General features: G+C 43.1%; 1 protein-coding gene across 4 annotated transcripts in view; it reads left to right on the top strand.

Annotated features, from left to right (window-relative positions):
• LOC127576987 (centrosomal protein of 128 kDa) overlaps nucleotides 1-17,204 on the top strand; it is a 372,768-nt gene that overhangs the window by 301,351 nt on the left and 54,213 nt on the right. For all 4 annotated transcript variants that reach the window (XM_052027856.1, XM_052027839.1, XM_052027847.1 and 1 more), the window contains exon 19: nucleotides 16,196-16,219. In XM_052027856.1, coding sequence (XP_051883816.1) covers nucleotides 16,196-16,219 — 24 coding nt within the window. The remainder of the gene's footprint in view (nucleotides 1-16,195; nucleotides 16,220-17,204) is intronic.

The raw sequence follows: 17,204 nt of genomic DNA, 5'->3' as shown, positions 1-17,204 counted from the left end.
TCCTTCCCTTTCAGGACATCCCATAATACTTAACACCCAATGAAGTACTTTGAACAGTAGTCATTGCTGCGATGTAGGAAATGTGGTATCTAATTTGCACAAACGAGCAATGTGAGAACATCTAAGCTAATCCCATTTGCCTGCGTTTGGCCCATATCCCTCTAAACCTTTCCTATCCATGTACCTGTCCAAGTACCTTTTAAATGTTGTTAATGTACCTGCCTCAATCACTTCCTCTGGCAGCTCATTTCATATACTGACCACCCTCTGGGTGAAAAAGTTGCCCCTCAGGTTCCTATTAAATCTCTCGCCTCTCACCCTAAACCTCTGCCCTCTAGTTCTTGATTCCCCAACCCTGGGGAAAAGACTGAGTGCATTGCCCCTCATGATTTTATACACCTCGATAAGATCACCCCTCATTTTCCTACACTCCAATGTAAACAGTCCCAACCTGCTCAACCTCTCTTGAGTAGGGAGTATTGAGGAGATAGGAAGGTTTCAGAGAGACCTAGACAGTTTAGGAGAATGGGCAAGGAAATGGCAGATGAGATTCAATGTTGAGAAATGTGCAGTTGTACACTTTGGAAACAGAAATAAGCGGGCAGATTATTATCTAGAAGGAGAGAAAATTCAAAGTACGGAAGTACAAAGGGACTTGGGGGTACTCGTGCAGGATTCCTTAAAGGTTAACCACCAGGTCGGATCGGTGGTAAAGAAAGCGAATGCTATGTTGGCATTCATTTCGAGAGGTATAGTGTATAAAAGTAAGGAATTGTTGATGAGGCTCTACAGGGCACTAGTGAGGCCTCATTTGGAATACTGTGCGCAGTTTTGGGCCCCACATCTTAGGAAGGATGTGCTGACGTTGGAGAGGGTTCAGAGGAGATTTACGAGGATGATTCCAGGAATGAAAGGGCTTACGTATGATGAGCATTTGTCAGCTCTTGGACTGTACTCACTGGAGTACAGAAGAATGAGAGGGGACCTCATAGCGACATTTAAAATGTTGATAGGAAAGGACAGAGTAGATGTGGCTAGGCTGTTTCCCTTGGTGGGTGAGTCCAGGACCAGAGGGCACAATCTTAGAATTAGAGGGTACAGTTTCAAAACAGAGATGAGGAGAAATTTCTTTAGCCAGAGGGTGGTGAATTTGTGGAACTCCTTGCCAGGTACAGCAGTGGAGGCCAGATCAGTGGGGGTGTTCAAGGAAGAGATAGATAGATATCTAAATAGTAGGGGTATCAAGGGATATGGGGATAAGGCCAGAAATTGGGATTAGAATAGGATCCCCCCCCCCCCCCCCGCCCACCATTCCCCATTTCTCATTTCTTTTTATCCCTTTTCCTTGGAGCAGACTCAATGGGCCAAATGGCCTGCTTCTGCTCCCTTGTCTTGTGATCTTGTGATCTTATGAACTCAGTCCCTCAAGTCCTGGCAACATCCTCATAAGTCTCCTCTGCACTCTTTCCACTTTAATGACATCTTTTCTTTCGCAAGGTGACCAAAACTAAACTTTGTATGGCATAAGGATTTTCTGATCCCAAAGTTACATACAGAGTTTCATTGTCTTAACTAAAGTATAACTTTGACACCGAGCTGACAAGAGGGCTTTGGAATATGTTGACTCAACTTCAATCCTCTTGAGCCTGCGTTCTTCTCTTTTAAGCATCTCAAGACACGGCCATCACACACCTTGTTCTTTGAGAAATGCCCTCTTCTCGTTACCACCATCAGGGAGGAGGTACAGGAGCCTGAAGACCCAAACTCAACGATTCAGGAACAGCTTCTTCCCCTCCACCAACGATCCATGAACCCATGACCACTATGTCATTATTCATAGACCATAGAACATAGAACAGTACAGCACAGTACGGGCCCTTCAGCCCACGATGTTGTGCCGATCTATCTAAACCCACTCCATGATCAATCTAACCCTTCCCTCCTACACAGCCCTTAGCCCTCTATTTTTCTTACATCCATGTGCCTATCTAAGAGTCTATTAAATGTCCCGATTGTATCAGCCTCGACCACCACCCCCAACAGTGTGTTCCAAGCACCCACCACTCTCTGTGTAAAAAACCTACCTCTGACGTCTCCCCTAAACTTTCCTCTACTCACCTGCTTTTGCACTTTTTTTAATTTATAGATTTTTATGCCTTTGCAATGTACTGCTGCCGTGAAACAACAAATTTATAAGGCATTCACGTCATATGTCAGTGATAATAAATCTGATTCTGAAATAATGGGCATACTTTTCTTCCGTCAACAATCAGTCTGTACATTTTCCCGATGCCCATTGTGTGTTCAATGTCATTTGTTCTACTGGTTTCAGATACTGTCATCTAGGTTGCTTCTAATCCCTTTGAAATCACTTAGAGTGTGAAAAAAATCACTTTATTCTGTTCATTAGCATTTCCTTGGAGAAGGAGATCTCTTTTTATCTAAGTGACAAAACAATAATGTTATAAAAAAGGAAGCCATTAAACCACATCTCTTAGATTATGCTATGTAATTAATCCCATTTGTATGTAGAATCATAGAATAATACTGTTTTCATATCTGCTAATGACATAGAAGGAGACCACTTTGGCTCATCAAAGGCTCACAAAGCAATCCCATTTCCCCACTAATTTTCTTTGTAACAAATTCTCCCACCATTTCCATTAACTCACCCTAGATTCTACAATCCACCTACACTAGGGGCAATTTACAGTGGCTAATTAATCTCCCAATCTGCACATTTTTGGGGTGTGGGAGGAAACCAGATTACTTTGGGGAAAACTCATGTGTTTGCAGGGAGAACATTGCAAACTCCACAGCATCAGAGGACAGGGCAGATGACTGTGGATCAGCAGCTTTAGTAGCTGCATCACTGTGCCACCCATTTTTTGGTATTATAAATACTTAAAACTGCTTTTACAAAACAAAAATGTATTCCCAGTTTTCCAAAATATGCTTTATTTTGTAAAATGCCATGTGCATTTTACATTCTTTAGGTCATGAGGTTTTTGTTGGACCCCTGCCATCAGATGTCTATATAGTTGTTTGCTTACCCTTGAGGCACATTGTAGTTTCCACTCCAAAAACTCTGTGCATTTGTAGCTAATTAACCCCTGGATCTCCTGGTTGTTCTTTTTAGTCCAGTCCCAGTGTTTTCCAGTGGGAATCCAATAATCTTTTCACAGATACTAATTATGCAGAACTTCAGGATAGAACCACTGGAGACACTCCTGTTGCCTCAGGATGTCGGTGAGACACTGACTGAGGAGACATTTCGTTACAGGGTTGTTGAGACCTTTCCTTGATGATTTTCTTGTCATTGTGTTTCAGTTGCTGACATTGTTCTGGGGCCAGGCCAATGGAAGTAACAGAGCAGAGTAGCTCGTGGATGGTCCAGCAGTCATGGCATGGATGATGCTGACATCCTTGCTGTCTCCTTGCTGGTCAGACAATGACATAATCTTATGAGTGCCAGTGAACTGATCTAGGATGTTGCCGTGATGCCTTGTAACTATGGGTGAAAAGAGCACAAAAGATCCATCAGTTCAGGGATAATCACATCTTTATTCTTCTCCACGATCGTAGTCATACAGCACAGAAACAAGCACTGTCGTTCATCCTGTCCATGCCGACCATCAAATACCTGTCTATACAAATTACACTTACCCGCTCTTGATTTGTAACTTCTCACCCAGATATTTTTTAGTGTTGTGAGAGTACCTGCCTCTGCCACCTTCCAGATTGGGTGAAAAAATTATTCCTCAGATCCCCTCCTACTCCTCACCGTAAACCCCTGCCCTCTGGTTTTAGGACTCTCTGTTATGGGGAAAGGCTGCTCACTCTCTACTCTGTCTGTGCCCCTCATAATTTTATATATCAGGTACCCCCTCGGTCTCCTTCACTCCAAGCCTATCCAGTCTCAATCACGGTGACCAGAACAGTTCACAATACTTTGGCCCAACCAAGGTTTTATAAAGTTGTACTATGATCTCCATCCTGTTATATTCTGTGGCCTGCATAACGAAGGCCAGCATTGCATATGCTTTCTTCACTGCATAATCTACCTGTGTTCCCACCTTAAGGGATCTGTGGATGTACACCAAGCTCCCTCTGTTCCTCAATAGCCCCTGTACCATCCTACCCTTATTAGACTTGATAAAGTGCATCACCTTGCACTAATTGATATTAAATTCCATCTACCATTGCTCTGCCCAATTAACCAGCTGATCAATATCATTCTGTAACCTAAGACAAACTTGGGTTGTTCTCCCTGAAGTGTCGGAGGCTGAGGGGAGACCTGATAGAGGTTCTTAAAATTATGAGAGGCATAGATAGCGTAGGCAGTCAGAAATGTCAAACACCAGAGGACATGCTTTTAAGGTTGGGGGGGATGTTCAAAGGTGATGTGAGGGGCAAGTTTTTTACGCAGTGGTAGGTGCCTGGAAAGGGTTACCAGGGGTAGTAGTGGAAGCAGGCAGTTTGGTGGAGCTTAAGAGACTTTTAGATAGACACATGAATATGAAGGGATATGGATGATACACAAGAGGAGGACATTTAGTATAAGTTGGCATCAAGATCAGGACAACATTGTGGGCCAATGGCCTGTCCACCGCTGTTCTAAGACTATCCTCCTCACTATCAACAACACCACCAATTTTTGTATCATCTTCAAAATTACTAACCACACCTGCTACTTTCATACCCAAATCGTTACTGTATGTGACAAACGGTAAGAGTCCCAGCACTGATCCCTGTGGTACACCGCTACTCACAGGCAACCCTCTCACCCTCCGAATCATGTTACAGAGCCAACTTTTGATCCAGTTTGCTAATTTGCCTTGGATCCCATGGGCTCTAATCTTTTGGACCAGCTTTCCATTTAGGATCTTGCTAATGTCCTTACCGAAGTCAATGTTGACTACATCATCTGCAGTATCTTGGAACCTTGCAGCCTAATGGCATGAACATTGAATTCTCCCACTTTAAGTAATCCTTCCCACCCCCCCACCCCCCACCCACCATGCTTCTTCTCTTCTTCCCTTTCCTAGCCTAGCTCTCTTTTTTCTACCCCCTTTTTTTTCTCTCCTTTCCTTTGACCCATTCCCCAGTGGATCTGCTCTCCCCCGCACCTGCCTATCACTATCTCTTACCTGCATCTACCTATCGCCACCCTGTGCCCACCCCGCCTCCCCTCTTTTGTCCACCTATCACTGCCCTGCTTTCCCTTTTCCTATCTTCATTCCTGAAGAAGGGTCCTGACCCGAAATGTTGACTACCTGATTTTCTCCACGGATGCTGCCTGGCCTGCTGAGTTCCTCCAGCATCATCGTGTTTTTCATCCTCATCAATGTATTTTGTTACTTCTTCAAAGAACAGAATCAAATTAGATAGGATCTCCCACTAACAGTCCTGTGCTGATTATCCTTGATCAAACCCTGCTTTTCCAAGTGGAGGTTAATTCTATCCCTCAGAAATCTTTCCAATAATCCCCCTACCACTGATGTTAGATTGTAATGCTTATCCCTGCAGCCTGTGCTCTGGTCATCTGGAACCTCACCTGTGGACAGCAAAGATTTGAAAAGCTCTGTCATAGCCCCAGCAATCTCCCGTTTGCCTCCCATAGCAGCTTGGGTTACTTCTCAAGTCAAGTTTATTGTCACGTGCACAAGTATGGTGAGGTACGGGTACAATGAAAAACCTGCTTGCAGCAGCATCACAGGCATGGAGGTACAGACAACACACACAATATAAATTATACAAGACCGTGCAAAATAAGACATCAGTGCAAAAGTAAAACACAATTGAAGCCAAGTCCATGGCAGTGCAGGAGATAGTCCGTAGTGTTCCGCTGCTGAGGTAGGGTTAGGGTTGTGCAGATCAGTTCAAGAATCTGATGGTCGAAGGGAAGTAGCTGTTCCTGAACCTGGTGGTGTGGGACTTCAGGCTTCTGTACCTCCTGCCCGACAGTAGCTGTGAGAAGATGGCACGGCCCGGATGGTGGGGATCTTTGATGGTAGATGCTGTCAGTGTCATCTCATCGGGCCTGGGATTCATCAACCATTAAGAGATCTAATACATCCTCATTTTTAATATTAAATTGTTCTAGAATATCCTGTCTTCCTCTCTGAAATCTGCAATACCTTTCTCCATAATAAATATAGATGAGAGGTATTCATCTAAGATCTCACCCATGCATAGATTACCCCTTTGTTCCTAACTGGCCTTAACTCTTTCCCTGGTTACCTTCTTGCTCCTATAACAGTGCCTTGGGACTTCTCCTTAGTTTTGACTGCCAGTGATATCTGACGCTTGGAAATAAAACTGCAGATTCTAGAAATATGAAACTAAAACAGAAAATGCTGAAAACCTCAGCAAAGAAGGCAGCATCTGTAGAGAGAGAAACACTCAATGTTTCGGGTCTGTGATCCTTCAGTATGAGTTAACAGAGACTTGGCATGTGTAAAGTGTAGCATGTTCAGAAGGACTAAAAGTTTGCCAAACATTTCTTCTGGGGTTTTTCTCAGCTTGAGTCTGTGTCTTTTACGGACTGAGTTTGCTTGTTCTGATCAGACAACACCTTCCTTATTGTGACGGGATGGTAAAAAGCAACCTGGACGCAGCCGGTCTTTGATTTTGTATGCAGGCAGGGAAAGGAGTCTGCTAAAGTCTAGGAAGGATTACAGAATGACCTGGATGACGGAATTGATGGCTTTGTGGCCAAGTCTGCGGATGATACAAAGATAGGTGGAGGGACAGGTAGCGTTGAGGAAGCAGGGAGTCTGCAGAAGGACTTGAACGGGTTGAGAGAATGGGCAAAGTGGCAGATGGAATACAACGCAGGGAAATGTGGTCATGCACTTTGGTAGAAGGAATAAAGGCATAGACTATTTACTAAACGGGGAGCGAATTAAGAAATTGGAGGTGCAAAGAGATTTGGGAGTCCTAGCACAGGATTTCCTGAAGGTTAACTTGCAGGTTGAGTTGGTAGTAAGGAAGGCAAGTGCAATGTTAGCATTCATTTCAAGAGGACTAGAATATAAAAGCAAGGATGTAACGCTGAGGCTTTATAAGGCGTTGGTCAGACCACATTTGGGGTATTGTGAGCGGTTTTAGGCCACATGTCTAAGGAAGGATGTGCTGGCATTAAAGAGAGTCCAGAGGAAGTTTACAAGAATGATCCTGGGAATGAAAGGGTTAACGTATGAGGCGCGTTTGATGGCTCTGGGCCTGTACTCTCTGGAGTTTAGAAGGATGAGGGAGGAATCTAATTGAAACCTACTGAATATTGAAAGGCCTGGATAGAGTGGATGTGGAGAGGATGTTTCCAGTAGTGGGAGAGTCTAGGACCAGAGGGCACAGCCTCAGAATAAAAGGACGTCCCTTTAGAACAGAGATGACGAGGAATTTCTTTAGCCAGATGGTGGTGAATCTGTGGAATTCATTGCCACAGACGGCTGTGGAGGCCAAGTCATTGGGTATATTTAAAGTGGAGGTTGATAGGTTCTGATTAGTAAGGGTGTCAAAGGTTACAGGGAGAAGGCAGGAGAACAGGGTTGAGAGAGAAAAATAAATCAGCCATGATTGAATGGCAGAGTAGACTCGATGGGCTGAATGGCCTCATTCTGCTCCTATGTCTTATGGTGTATTATCCAGGAACTACTGTAAGAAGTGTGGGGATCAGAAGACAAGAAATCTCCTCAACATCTGTCCCCACTCTCTGCCCCTCCCCTTCCCACCACCTCTATGATCAGGAAAGCCTCTGATACTCCTAACTATGCTCGTTGCTGAAGATTAGTCACTTGGTTGAGGCACAGTCTGGGCCCATCAATCACCTTTTCAGAAAGGCTTGACCGAAGAAGGAAAACCAGGTTGGCAGATGGAAATTTCACTCTTGCACCTACAACCTAACCAACCCACTGGGACAGTGAGCCTGCAAATTTATCACTGTCATCGGGACATTCTATTAAATTAAATCAAGGTGAAGGAGAGTTTGAGTGCTCAGCTGTAGTTCCCCCAGCTGGCCCATATTTAAACAGGCTCATATAAAGTGAATATGTGACAATGCACACAATCTTATCACAGCATCACTTTGAGCCAAACGATTAAGATTAATCAGCATCAGTAACTTAATTACAATTACAAAACATTTTGTGATCTATGTTGTCAAGCTTAATGGAGTTAATATTACCACTTCATTGTAATATTACTCGCTGCTGCTGCTCAGGAGGGTTTAAACTAGTTTGGCGGGGGAATGGGCAGCAGATCAGAAAGTGGAGTGATTGAAAGGCAGATGGATGTCATGGCCAGTAAGTCTGTAAGGAGGGACAGGCAGGAAAAGATAGGTTTGGGAACACCTTAAAAGAGGAGAGAGTTTGAGAGAGGGCATTCCAGAGCTAGGGGCCCAGATTACTGAGGCTGCCTATTCTCGAGCTGGAGATAAAGAAGTTGAGGATACACAAGAGACAATTGGAAAAACATTTTTTAGAGGGTTTTAGGTCCGGACGAGGTTACAGAGATAAGGAGGGGTCAGTCCACAGACATTTTCTTTATGAGGATGAAAATTTTAAACTTGAGGCATTGTTAGATCTGGAGGTAGTGTGTGCAGAGGTGATGGAGAACAGTGTCAATTATTAGGGTATGGTAGCAGAAGAGTAATACTAATCTTTACCCTCATATTTTTTTTCTCATGTTGCACTCTGAGCGACCCTTTGGCAGGGTTCAGTTCCAAAACAGCTTCAGCCCAGCTGCTGTGCATATTTCTTTCTTGTCCAACAACTTGTGTGGGATAGCAGACTGGTAGTAGGCAAAAACCAACAATGTATTTTTGCTTTCTTAATTGCATACTGAATCTGTGTGTTAACACTCAGGTTCCAGTGACACCATCACTCACCATTTAAAAACTGCTCCCCTCTATTTCTGTTCGATCAAAGTGGCTGATCTCATTCTATTTCATATCCTCACCAATTCACTTATCCTGTTTGTTTCCCCCCACCAAAGCTTCTCTACATCCTCCTTACTATCACCTCGTTTTGTATCATCACGAAACTTGGATATTTGCACTTGATCCTTTCATCATAATGATTGATTAAAATTGCAAAATCCTAGGGCCCAGCACTGATCTCAGCACCTACTTGTCACAGCCTTCCAACCAAAAGTGACTCCCCTTTTATCCTCACTCTGTGTTTACTGGCCAGGAACCAGTCCTCCACCCACGTTAGTATATTACCCCCCACATCTGTGTGTTCTGATTTTATTTTATGATTTCTTGTGTGGAATTTTATCAAAGGCCTTGGAAACAGGCCCTTTAGCCCAACTTGTCCATGCCAACCAAGATGTCTATCCGAGGTAGTTCCATTTGCCTGTGTTTGACCCATATCCCTCTAAACCTCTTCAATCCATGTACCTGTCTAAATGTCTTTTAAACATTGTAATTGCAAACATTTGAATTGATGTCTGCAATAATGGATTCCCCAGTAAAGGTGCAGGTCATGGTGTATCGACGTAAGCAGTGTGTGGCAGCTTCCTGCCATTATAGTCTTCTTTACTGTGCCCGGCCCACATTGTTTCTTTTCTAAATGAATACTGACCATTGATAATACTGGCGCATATCCAGCAGCCTTTGAACATAGTGTATGCATTGTACAGGCAAGGAGCCACGCATTTGAAAGTTTCAATGTGTGCTATGTGGACTATGAGGTGTTGATTGCTACCAGCAGTCAATTTTAAATTCATTACCAAAGCACATAAAAACATGTATAACGTGTTTGAATTTCTGAGACAAGAGTGCCTCTATTTTAGTGGAGAACTAAACTGTAGGCTATCAATATAAGTTAATCAAAGAACGTGTCCAGAAGAAACTCCATTATTCAAAGTGCAGTGGAGGAAATATAAGAGAAAGAAGAGAGTAAAATTGTCGAATTCGGTTGGAGAGAAGACTCAAAAGACCACTGTTCTCGTTCAATCTCTTTACTACTTGATCCGAGGAGAAAGCACCAAGCCAGGCACCTACGTCCCGGACCGGGTGGTCTCTGAAATACATTCTTATATTTTTTCAGAGGTGCAAACAATTACCATACAAGGAATGATCATGCATTAGTCAGGCAGCATGGCACTTATTTTCTACATCGTGATTGGTTATAGACAAAGGAATTTACTTAAAAAAAGTTACTAAAGCTATAGTTCCTTAATCTTTTCAGACCATCTTGTTCCACCAATTATCTTTGTATACATAAGGTTTCTCATGGTGGGCTCAGGGTCAGTTTAGTGGAGCAAGAGTCAATTGTGCAGACTTGTTGAGACAAGAACTGATTGTACTGTATAATCATACCTCAAGGCTGAAGAAAACTAGCTGAAGCAAGCAAAATCTCTGAAGCAAGGCACTGCAAAGCGAAGCACAGCTATTTCAAGCAGTCTATTACAGCCATAGTGATGTACCCTTAAATCCTCTTTTCAGGGCTCACAATCTTTTACTCTCCTAACCTTTCATTATACCTTATACACATTCTCATTCCCTTCTTTTATCATATCATGATAATACTCCTCTGGTGGTGGTGGTCTCAAAAGTTCCTCGTGATCCTGGCCTCGGGGTGAATGTGCGACCAGCACCTTTTGCACGGGTATTAATCCCTCGACTGAGTTCATCATCCGGTGCAGAATACATTTTAGTATGGCTCGGCCAACAAATAGACCCACGATGATTATTAAAGCATAAATTGCCAGGTTAACTAACCAACTGCTCCATCCCGATAACCCCCAGCTTCCCCACTCCCATCCAGGTTCCTTCCTCCACCTATTCCCTGCCTCCTTAATGTTGGAGATGTGCTTTTGAATGTGCTGGGACAGGTCAGTGATATTGGAAGAAACATCAGGTATAAATGTGCAGCATTCCTTCCCTATCATGGCGCAAGTGCCCCCCTTCTCTGCCAGGATAAAGTCCAATGCCATCCCATTCTGCCATACTATCAGGCGGATGGCTATCATCTCGGTTGTTATGCTGTTCACCTGCGATTGAGTGTCCCCTAAAGCGTCGGCCGTATTGTTAGCAAGCTCTTCCAGAGCTGCTGCTAATTTTTGAATCTCCACCCCTGCTCTGGCAGTACCGTATGGTGGGAACAGAGTCCAGAAAAATTGATCCGTTTCTGTCACCTTTCGTCATTGCCGCATTAACCAGATAGGCCTTGTTCCCGCACACCCAATGGATACCATTCACGGGGCACAATCCTCCTGCGCTTGTTCGGGTGCAGGTACTATTCCCCAACTGATAGGGGGCACTTTTATTATAGTTACAGTAACAGGTGGCATCCACTGGGGAAGCAGGAGGGGTTACGACCAGTCCCTGTCCCAACAGAGTATAATTAAGTGGAAGAGGCCTAAGGCGTCAACCTTTATAACAGCAGGGATAACAGGCATTTTGGTCTAGGGACGGATAACCCCCTGGTTTACAATTGACCTGATAAGATCATGAGGACTATAGACAGTGTGAAAGGCCATAGTCTTTTTCCCATGGAAGGGGCGCTAAAAACCAGAGGGCATAGGTATAAGATCAGAGGCAAGAGATTTAAGAGGGACATCAGGGGCAGCTTCTTCACACAAAGGAATGAGCTGCCAGAACTAGTGGTTAAGATGGGCACATTAACAACATTTAAAAGCCATCTAGATAAGTCCATGGATAGGAGAGGTTTAGAGGGCTATGGACCAAACACGGGCAGATGGGACTAACTCGCTGGGCAACACAGTCGGCATGGACGAGTTGGGCCAAAGGGCCTGTTTCTATGCTGTATGACTCCATGGCTCTCCTTTGATATTTCCCACCCTTGGTGTCTGTAAAGTCACCCTTTACTCTCAGTTTACTGTTCTCTGAACCCATTCAATTAAGTGCCGTCCCAGTTGGATTTTGTGAATTCAAGTTGTGATTAAGAGTGATGTGTATTTTGTTTTAAAAGGCAGGAACAATGGAAAAAGTAATTATTTATTCAACTATGTGGGATGAAGCAGTGAAGAAAGTGGAATTCAGTATAAGTAGAAATAGTTTGTTACAGCATCTGTCCTGAAATTTGCTTTCGCATTTTAGAATTGCATGTTCATGCTAATTCAGCACTTGACTGTATTAAAGATAACAGTGATAAGCTGAAATGTGAAGATGATTCTATTTATAGAAAAGCCTTATAACTTGGCAATAAAATGTAAAGAGGAAAAATACAATGAGTGCTGGAAATCTGAAATCTAAACAGAAATTGCTGAAAGTATGTGGGAGTTCTATCAGCATCTACAAAAAGCAGAGATGGTCTTGGTATGTCTGGGGGCATTAATATTCCAGGAGACGAAGATCAATCTCACGGACACTGGGCCTGCATAAGCTGGAAGTATTCGTAATATTTTTAACTTTATTTGAAGGCCGTAATAAAGCCAATACAGGCACTCAAATTTGTTTCTACAAAGATAGAATTCAAAGGAGAGTAGTTACTTTATAGAACATAGAACAGTACAGCACAGTACGGGCCCTTCAGCCCACGATGTTGTGCTGACCTATATACACCGACTCTATGATCAATCTAACCCTTCCTTCCTACACAGCCCAAAACCCTCCATTTTTCTTACATCCATGCGCCTATCTAAGAATCTTTTAAATGTCCCCATTGTATCAACCTCCACCCCCGGCAATGTGTTCCAGGCACCCACCACTCTCTGTGTAAAAAATCTACCTCTGACATCTCTCCTAAACTTTCCTCCTCTGACCTTAAACTGATGTCTTCTGGTATTGACCATTGCCGTCCTGGGGAAAAGGTGCTGGCTGTCCACTCTGTCTATGCCCCTCAGAATCTTATACACCTCTATCAAGTCGCCTCTCATCCTGTGTCGCTCCAAAGAGAAAAGCCCTAGCTCGCTCAACCTTTCCTCATAAGACATGCTCTCCATTCTGGGCAGCATCCTGCTAAATCTCCTCCGCACCCTCTCTAAAGCTTCCACATCCTTTGTATAATGAGGAGAGAGGTAATGCTGCTGCTATATAGGACCCTGGTCAGACCCCACTTGGAGTACTGTGCTCAGTTCTAGTCACCTCACTACAGGAAGGATGTGGAAGCCATAGAAAGGGTGCAGAGGAAATTTACAAGGATGCTGCCTGGAATGCAGAGCATGCCTTATGAAAGCAGGCTGAGGGAACTCAGCCTTTTCTCCTTGGAGCGATGGAGGATGAGGGGGGACCTGATAGAGGTGTATAAGATGATGAGAGGCATTGATCGGGTAGATAGTCAGAGGCTTTTCCCCAGGACTGAAATGGTTGCCACAAGAGGACATAGGTTTAAGGTGCTGGAGAGTAGGTATAGGAGAGATGTCAGGGGTAAGTTCTTTACTCAGAGAGTGGTGAATGCGTGGAATGGGCTGCCGGCAACGGTGGTGGAGGCGGATACGATAGGATCTTTTAAGATACTTTTGGATAGGTACATGGAGCTGAGAAAAATAGAGGGCTATGGGTCTCTAAGGTGGGGACGTGTTCGGCACAGCTTTGTGGGCTGAAGGGCCTGAACTGTGCTGCAGGTTTTCTATGTTTCTATGACCAGAACTGAACACAACACAATAAAAGGTGTGGTCTAACTAGAGTTTTATAGAACTGCAACATTACATCACGGCTCCTGAACTTAGTCCCCCGTCTAATGAAGGCCAGCACTCCATACGCCTTCTTAACCACCCTATCAACGCGTGGCAACTTTGAGGGATCTATGGACTTGGACCCCAAGATCCCTCTGTTCCTCCACACTGCTAAGAATCCTGCCATTAACCTTGTATTCCACCTTCAAGTTTGATCTTCCAAAGTGTATCACTTCACACTTGTCCAGATTGAACTCCATCTGCCACTTCTCTGCCCAACTCTGTGTCCTGTTTATATCCCGTTGTAACCTACAACAACCTGCTACCCTATCCACATCACCTCCAACCTTCATGTCATCTGCAGACTTAACAACACATCCATCCACTTCCTCATCCAAATCATTTATAAGAATCACAAAGAGCAGGGATCCCAGAACAGATCTCTGCAGTACACCACTGGTCACCAACATCCAGGCAGAATATTCTCCATCTACTGCCACCCTCTGCCTTCTGTGGGCAAGCCAATTCTGAATCCACGCAGCCAAGTCTCCATGGATCCCATGCCTCATGACTTTCTGGATGATCCTACATGGGGAACCTTGTCAAACACCTTACTAAAGACCATATACACCACATCCACCGCTCTACCTTCATCTATTTGTTTTGTCACCTCTTTTTTTTATTTTTCCAGCCTAATAGTGTTTTTCGAGGAGGTGACAGATATACTTGTACTGAACGTTGGTTGGGCCACACTTAAAATACCATGCCCACTTCTGAACACATTATAAAGTAGTGGCCCTGGAGAAAATGCAGAAAGCACAGACAAGGATGATATCAGAAAAGAGAGGTAGTACCTATTAGGAAAAGACAGAGGGGTAACTTAATAGATGTCTTTTAAAAAGATGGAAGGTTGACATTAAGTATACGCAGGTTGTTTCTAAGGGCGAGCAATACTAGAAGCCATCAACATTATGTTGTGTCACCCAAAAATACCATAGAGAACTTGTAAGTAATATTTTTACCCCTGGAATGATAAGCATGTGGAACTCCCACGCACAAGAAATACTTGAGATATGCAGAGTGATTGAAAGTGAGGCACAGGAGTGGGAAAGGTGATGCTGGATGAGGTGGATATGCTGCAACTCCTCCTGCAGTAGGAGGTGCAGCACGAACACCCAGTGAGGGCTGCTTGAGCAGGATGCCCTGATTCTCGTACGTTCCTTTCTTATTAGTGACAAAAATATGGTTTAGGAGCAAAATGTTATTTGATTGGGTGGGGCACATTGGTGGGAGGTCATTTTTTTCTTTTTCAATCTTTTTATTAGTTTTCAAATTAATACAGATTCATATATAACATCGATGGTTGTACATGTAATACAAAGAGATCAGGAGAACAATCATGGCCTAGATAATCATAAACAACAATAAAATATGAAAAAATCTGTAGATCCAACGATCTCTTAGTAAATGAATATAATATAAAAGAAAGGAAAGAAAAAGATTTATTATATATATAAAAGAAAAGAAAAAAATCCCCAAATCAATAAGAAAAATTATAATCAATATATCAAACCAAACTAAACTAAACAGAAAAATTTCAAAAAAAAACAAAAAAAAAGAAAACAAAAAGACTGGACTGAAATTTCTTAGTAGAAACAGAGCAATATTATGTCGTCAACTCCATTCCTCTAAATTGGAAAGTTATTGAAAGGGGAGGTGGGAGGTCATTTCATGATACCTCCAGGAATATGCCCAACCACAGCTGGTAACCCTGGGTATGGACATTTTTATTAGATCTGGAGGTGAGAAGGCCACAGAACCATTTAAAGATGCTCAGAAGGGGAACAGCAGGTAAAAGCCAAGTGTCAAGAATGTTGATGGCTTTGAATTTTTATTCCACAGCTATTTTTACTTTTGTTCACCCCTGACAAAGGTTCTACTATTTTCTAATTTCCTTCCCCATGGTTCTGCAAAGCATTACTCCTCATGTATATGTCCTATTTCCCTTTTGAAAGTTACTATGGAATCTGCTTCCATCACCCTTTCAGGTAGACCAATAAGACATAGGAGCAGAGTCAGGCCATTTGGCCCATCGAGTCTGCTCTGCCATTCAATCACGGCTGATTTATTTTTCCCTCTCAACCCCATTCTTCTGCCTTCTCCCTGTAACCTTTGACGCCCTTACTAATCAAGAACTCTCAACCTCCGCTTTAAATATACCCAATGACTTGGTCTCCACGGCCGTCTGTGGCAATGAATTCCACAGATTCACCACCCTCTGGCTAAAGAAATTCCTCCTCATCTCAGTTCTAAAAGGACGTCCTTTTATTCTGAGGCTGTGCCCTCTGGTCCTAGACTCTCCCACTACTGGAAACATCCTCTCCATGCCCACTCTATCCAGGCCTTTCAGGTAAGATGCTGCACATTGTAATAACTCACTTTACATCTGAAACATGGACTTGTGTTTTCCATTTGAAGATGCTGATAATTACTGTGCATTTTTAGTGTGTCTAATTTTGCTGTAAGTTATAAAGGTTCAGTTCATGGATAGATGTCAGATATTTAAGAGCTGTTTGGGTGATTCATATTTTTGTTTCATTTTGTATAGGATCGGATCGCAGATTTGGAAACAGTGAGTACTTCTTCAGAGTGTGTGTCTATTTTCTGTGCGTGCGTGTTTTGTGATTGACCTTTCCATGTAGATAGTTGCCTCTTATATCTGTTCTCTGAATTTGACTTAAATCCATCTGGGTGCAGTAAAACTAATCAAAGCTCACAGAATAGCACAATGCAGAACTCCTTTAAAGGCTTATTAAGACTGGGTAAATTCTACAAATAAAATAATGTAATAAATTGTACAAAATACCTTGTATGAATATGATCTCTGTAGTCTAATGATCCTATTACACATTTGCAACTTTAACTTCAGCTCACATGTATCTCTGTCCAACGCTGACTTTGAAGGCAGTCACATCAGCAATCATGGTGATCAAATAATAGGTTCATAGAGTCATTGAGTTGCAGAGGACAGAAACGGGCCCCATGGCTCTCCACGTCCATGCCGACCTCTTTTTGCCATCTTCACTCATCCCATTTTCCCACCTTGCCTATTTAAGTATCGGTCTAAATGTCTCTTAAACATCATGATTATATCTGACTCCACCACTCCCTCTGGCAGAGAGTTCCAGATATCTGTGCAAAAAGAAAAACTTTCCCTACAAATCCCTTTTAAGACTTCCTCTCACCTTAAACCTATGCCTTCATGTTTTTGTTGCCCCCTGACGGGAATGATCATCCCCATTTGCATCGCTCCACACTTGAAACATTATCCGCGTGTGTAGTCTCTAACTCTAGAAGGTTTCAAATATAATCCAGCCCAGTGGTCTTTTGGAGGAGTTTTTTCCCATGTGTACAGGGGATCAAATCTATCTATACCCTCCTTGCAAGTTGCAAAGATTTGTCCTGAACGCTCCACATTTTATAATACAAAAATTTCACCCTCAACAAGCCCTGTTTTGACTGTATCATCTTTATCCTGTTTGTTGTAAGTGTATGAATTGGTCTGTTTAATGAACCAATCCATTGCCATCAAGGCTATGCCATTTTGTTTGATGTTT

This window comes from Pristis pectinata, chromosome 1 (assembly GCF_009764475.1).
Source record: "Pristis pectinata isolate sPriPec2 chromosome 1, sPriPec2.1.pri, whole genome shotgun sequence".
NCBI lineage: Eukaryota > Metazoa > Chordata > Chondrichthyes > Rhinopristiformes > Pristidae > Pristis > Pristis pectinata.
This window is presented reverse-complemented; position numbering and strand designations above follow the sequence as displayed.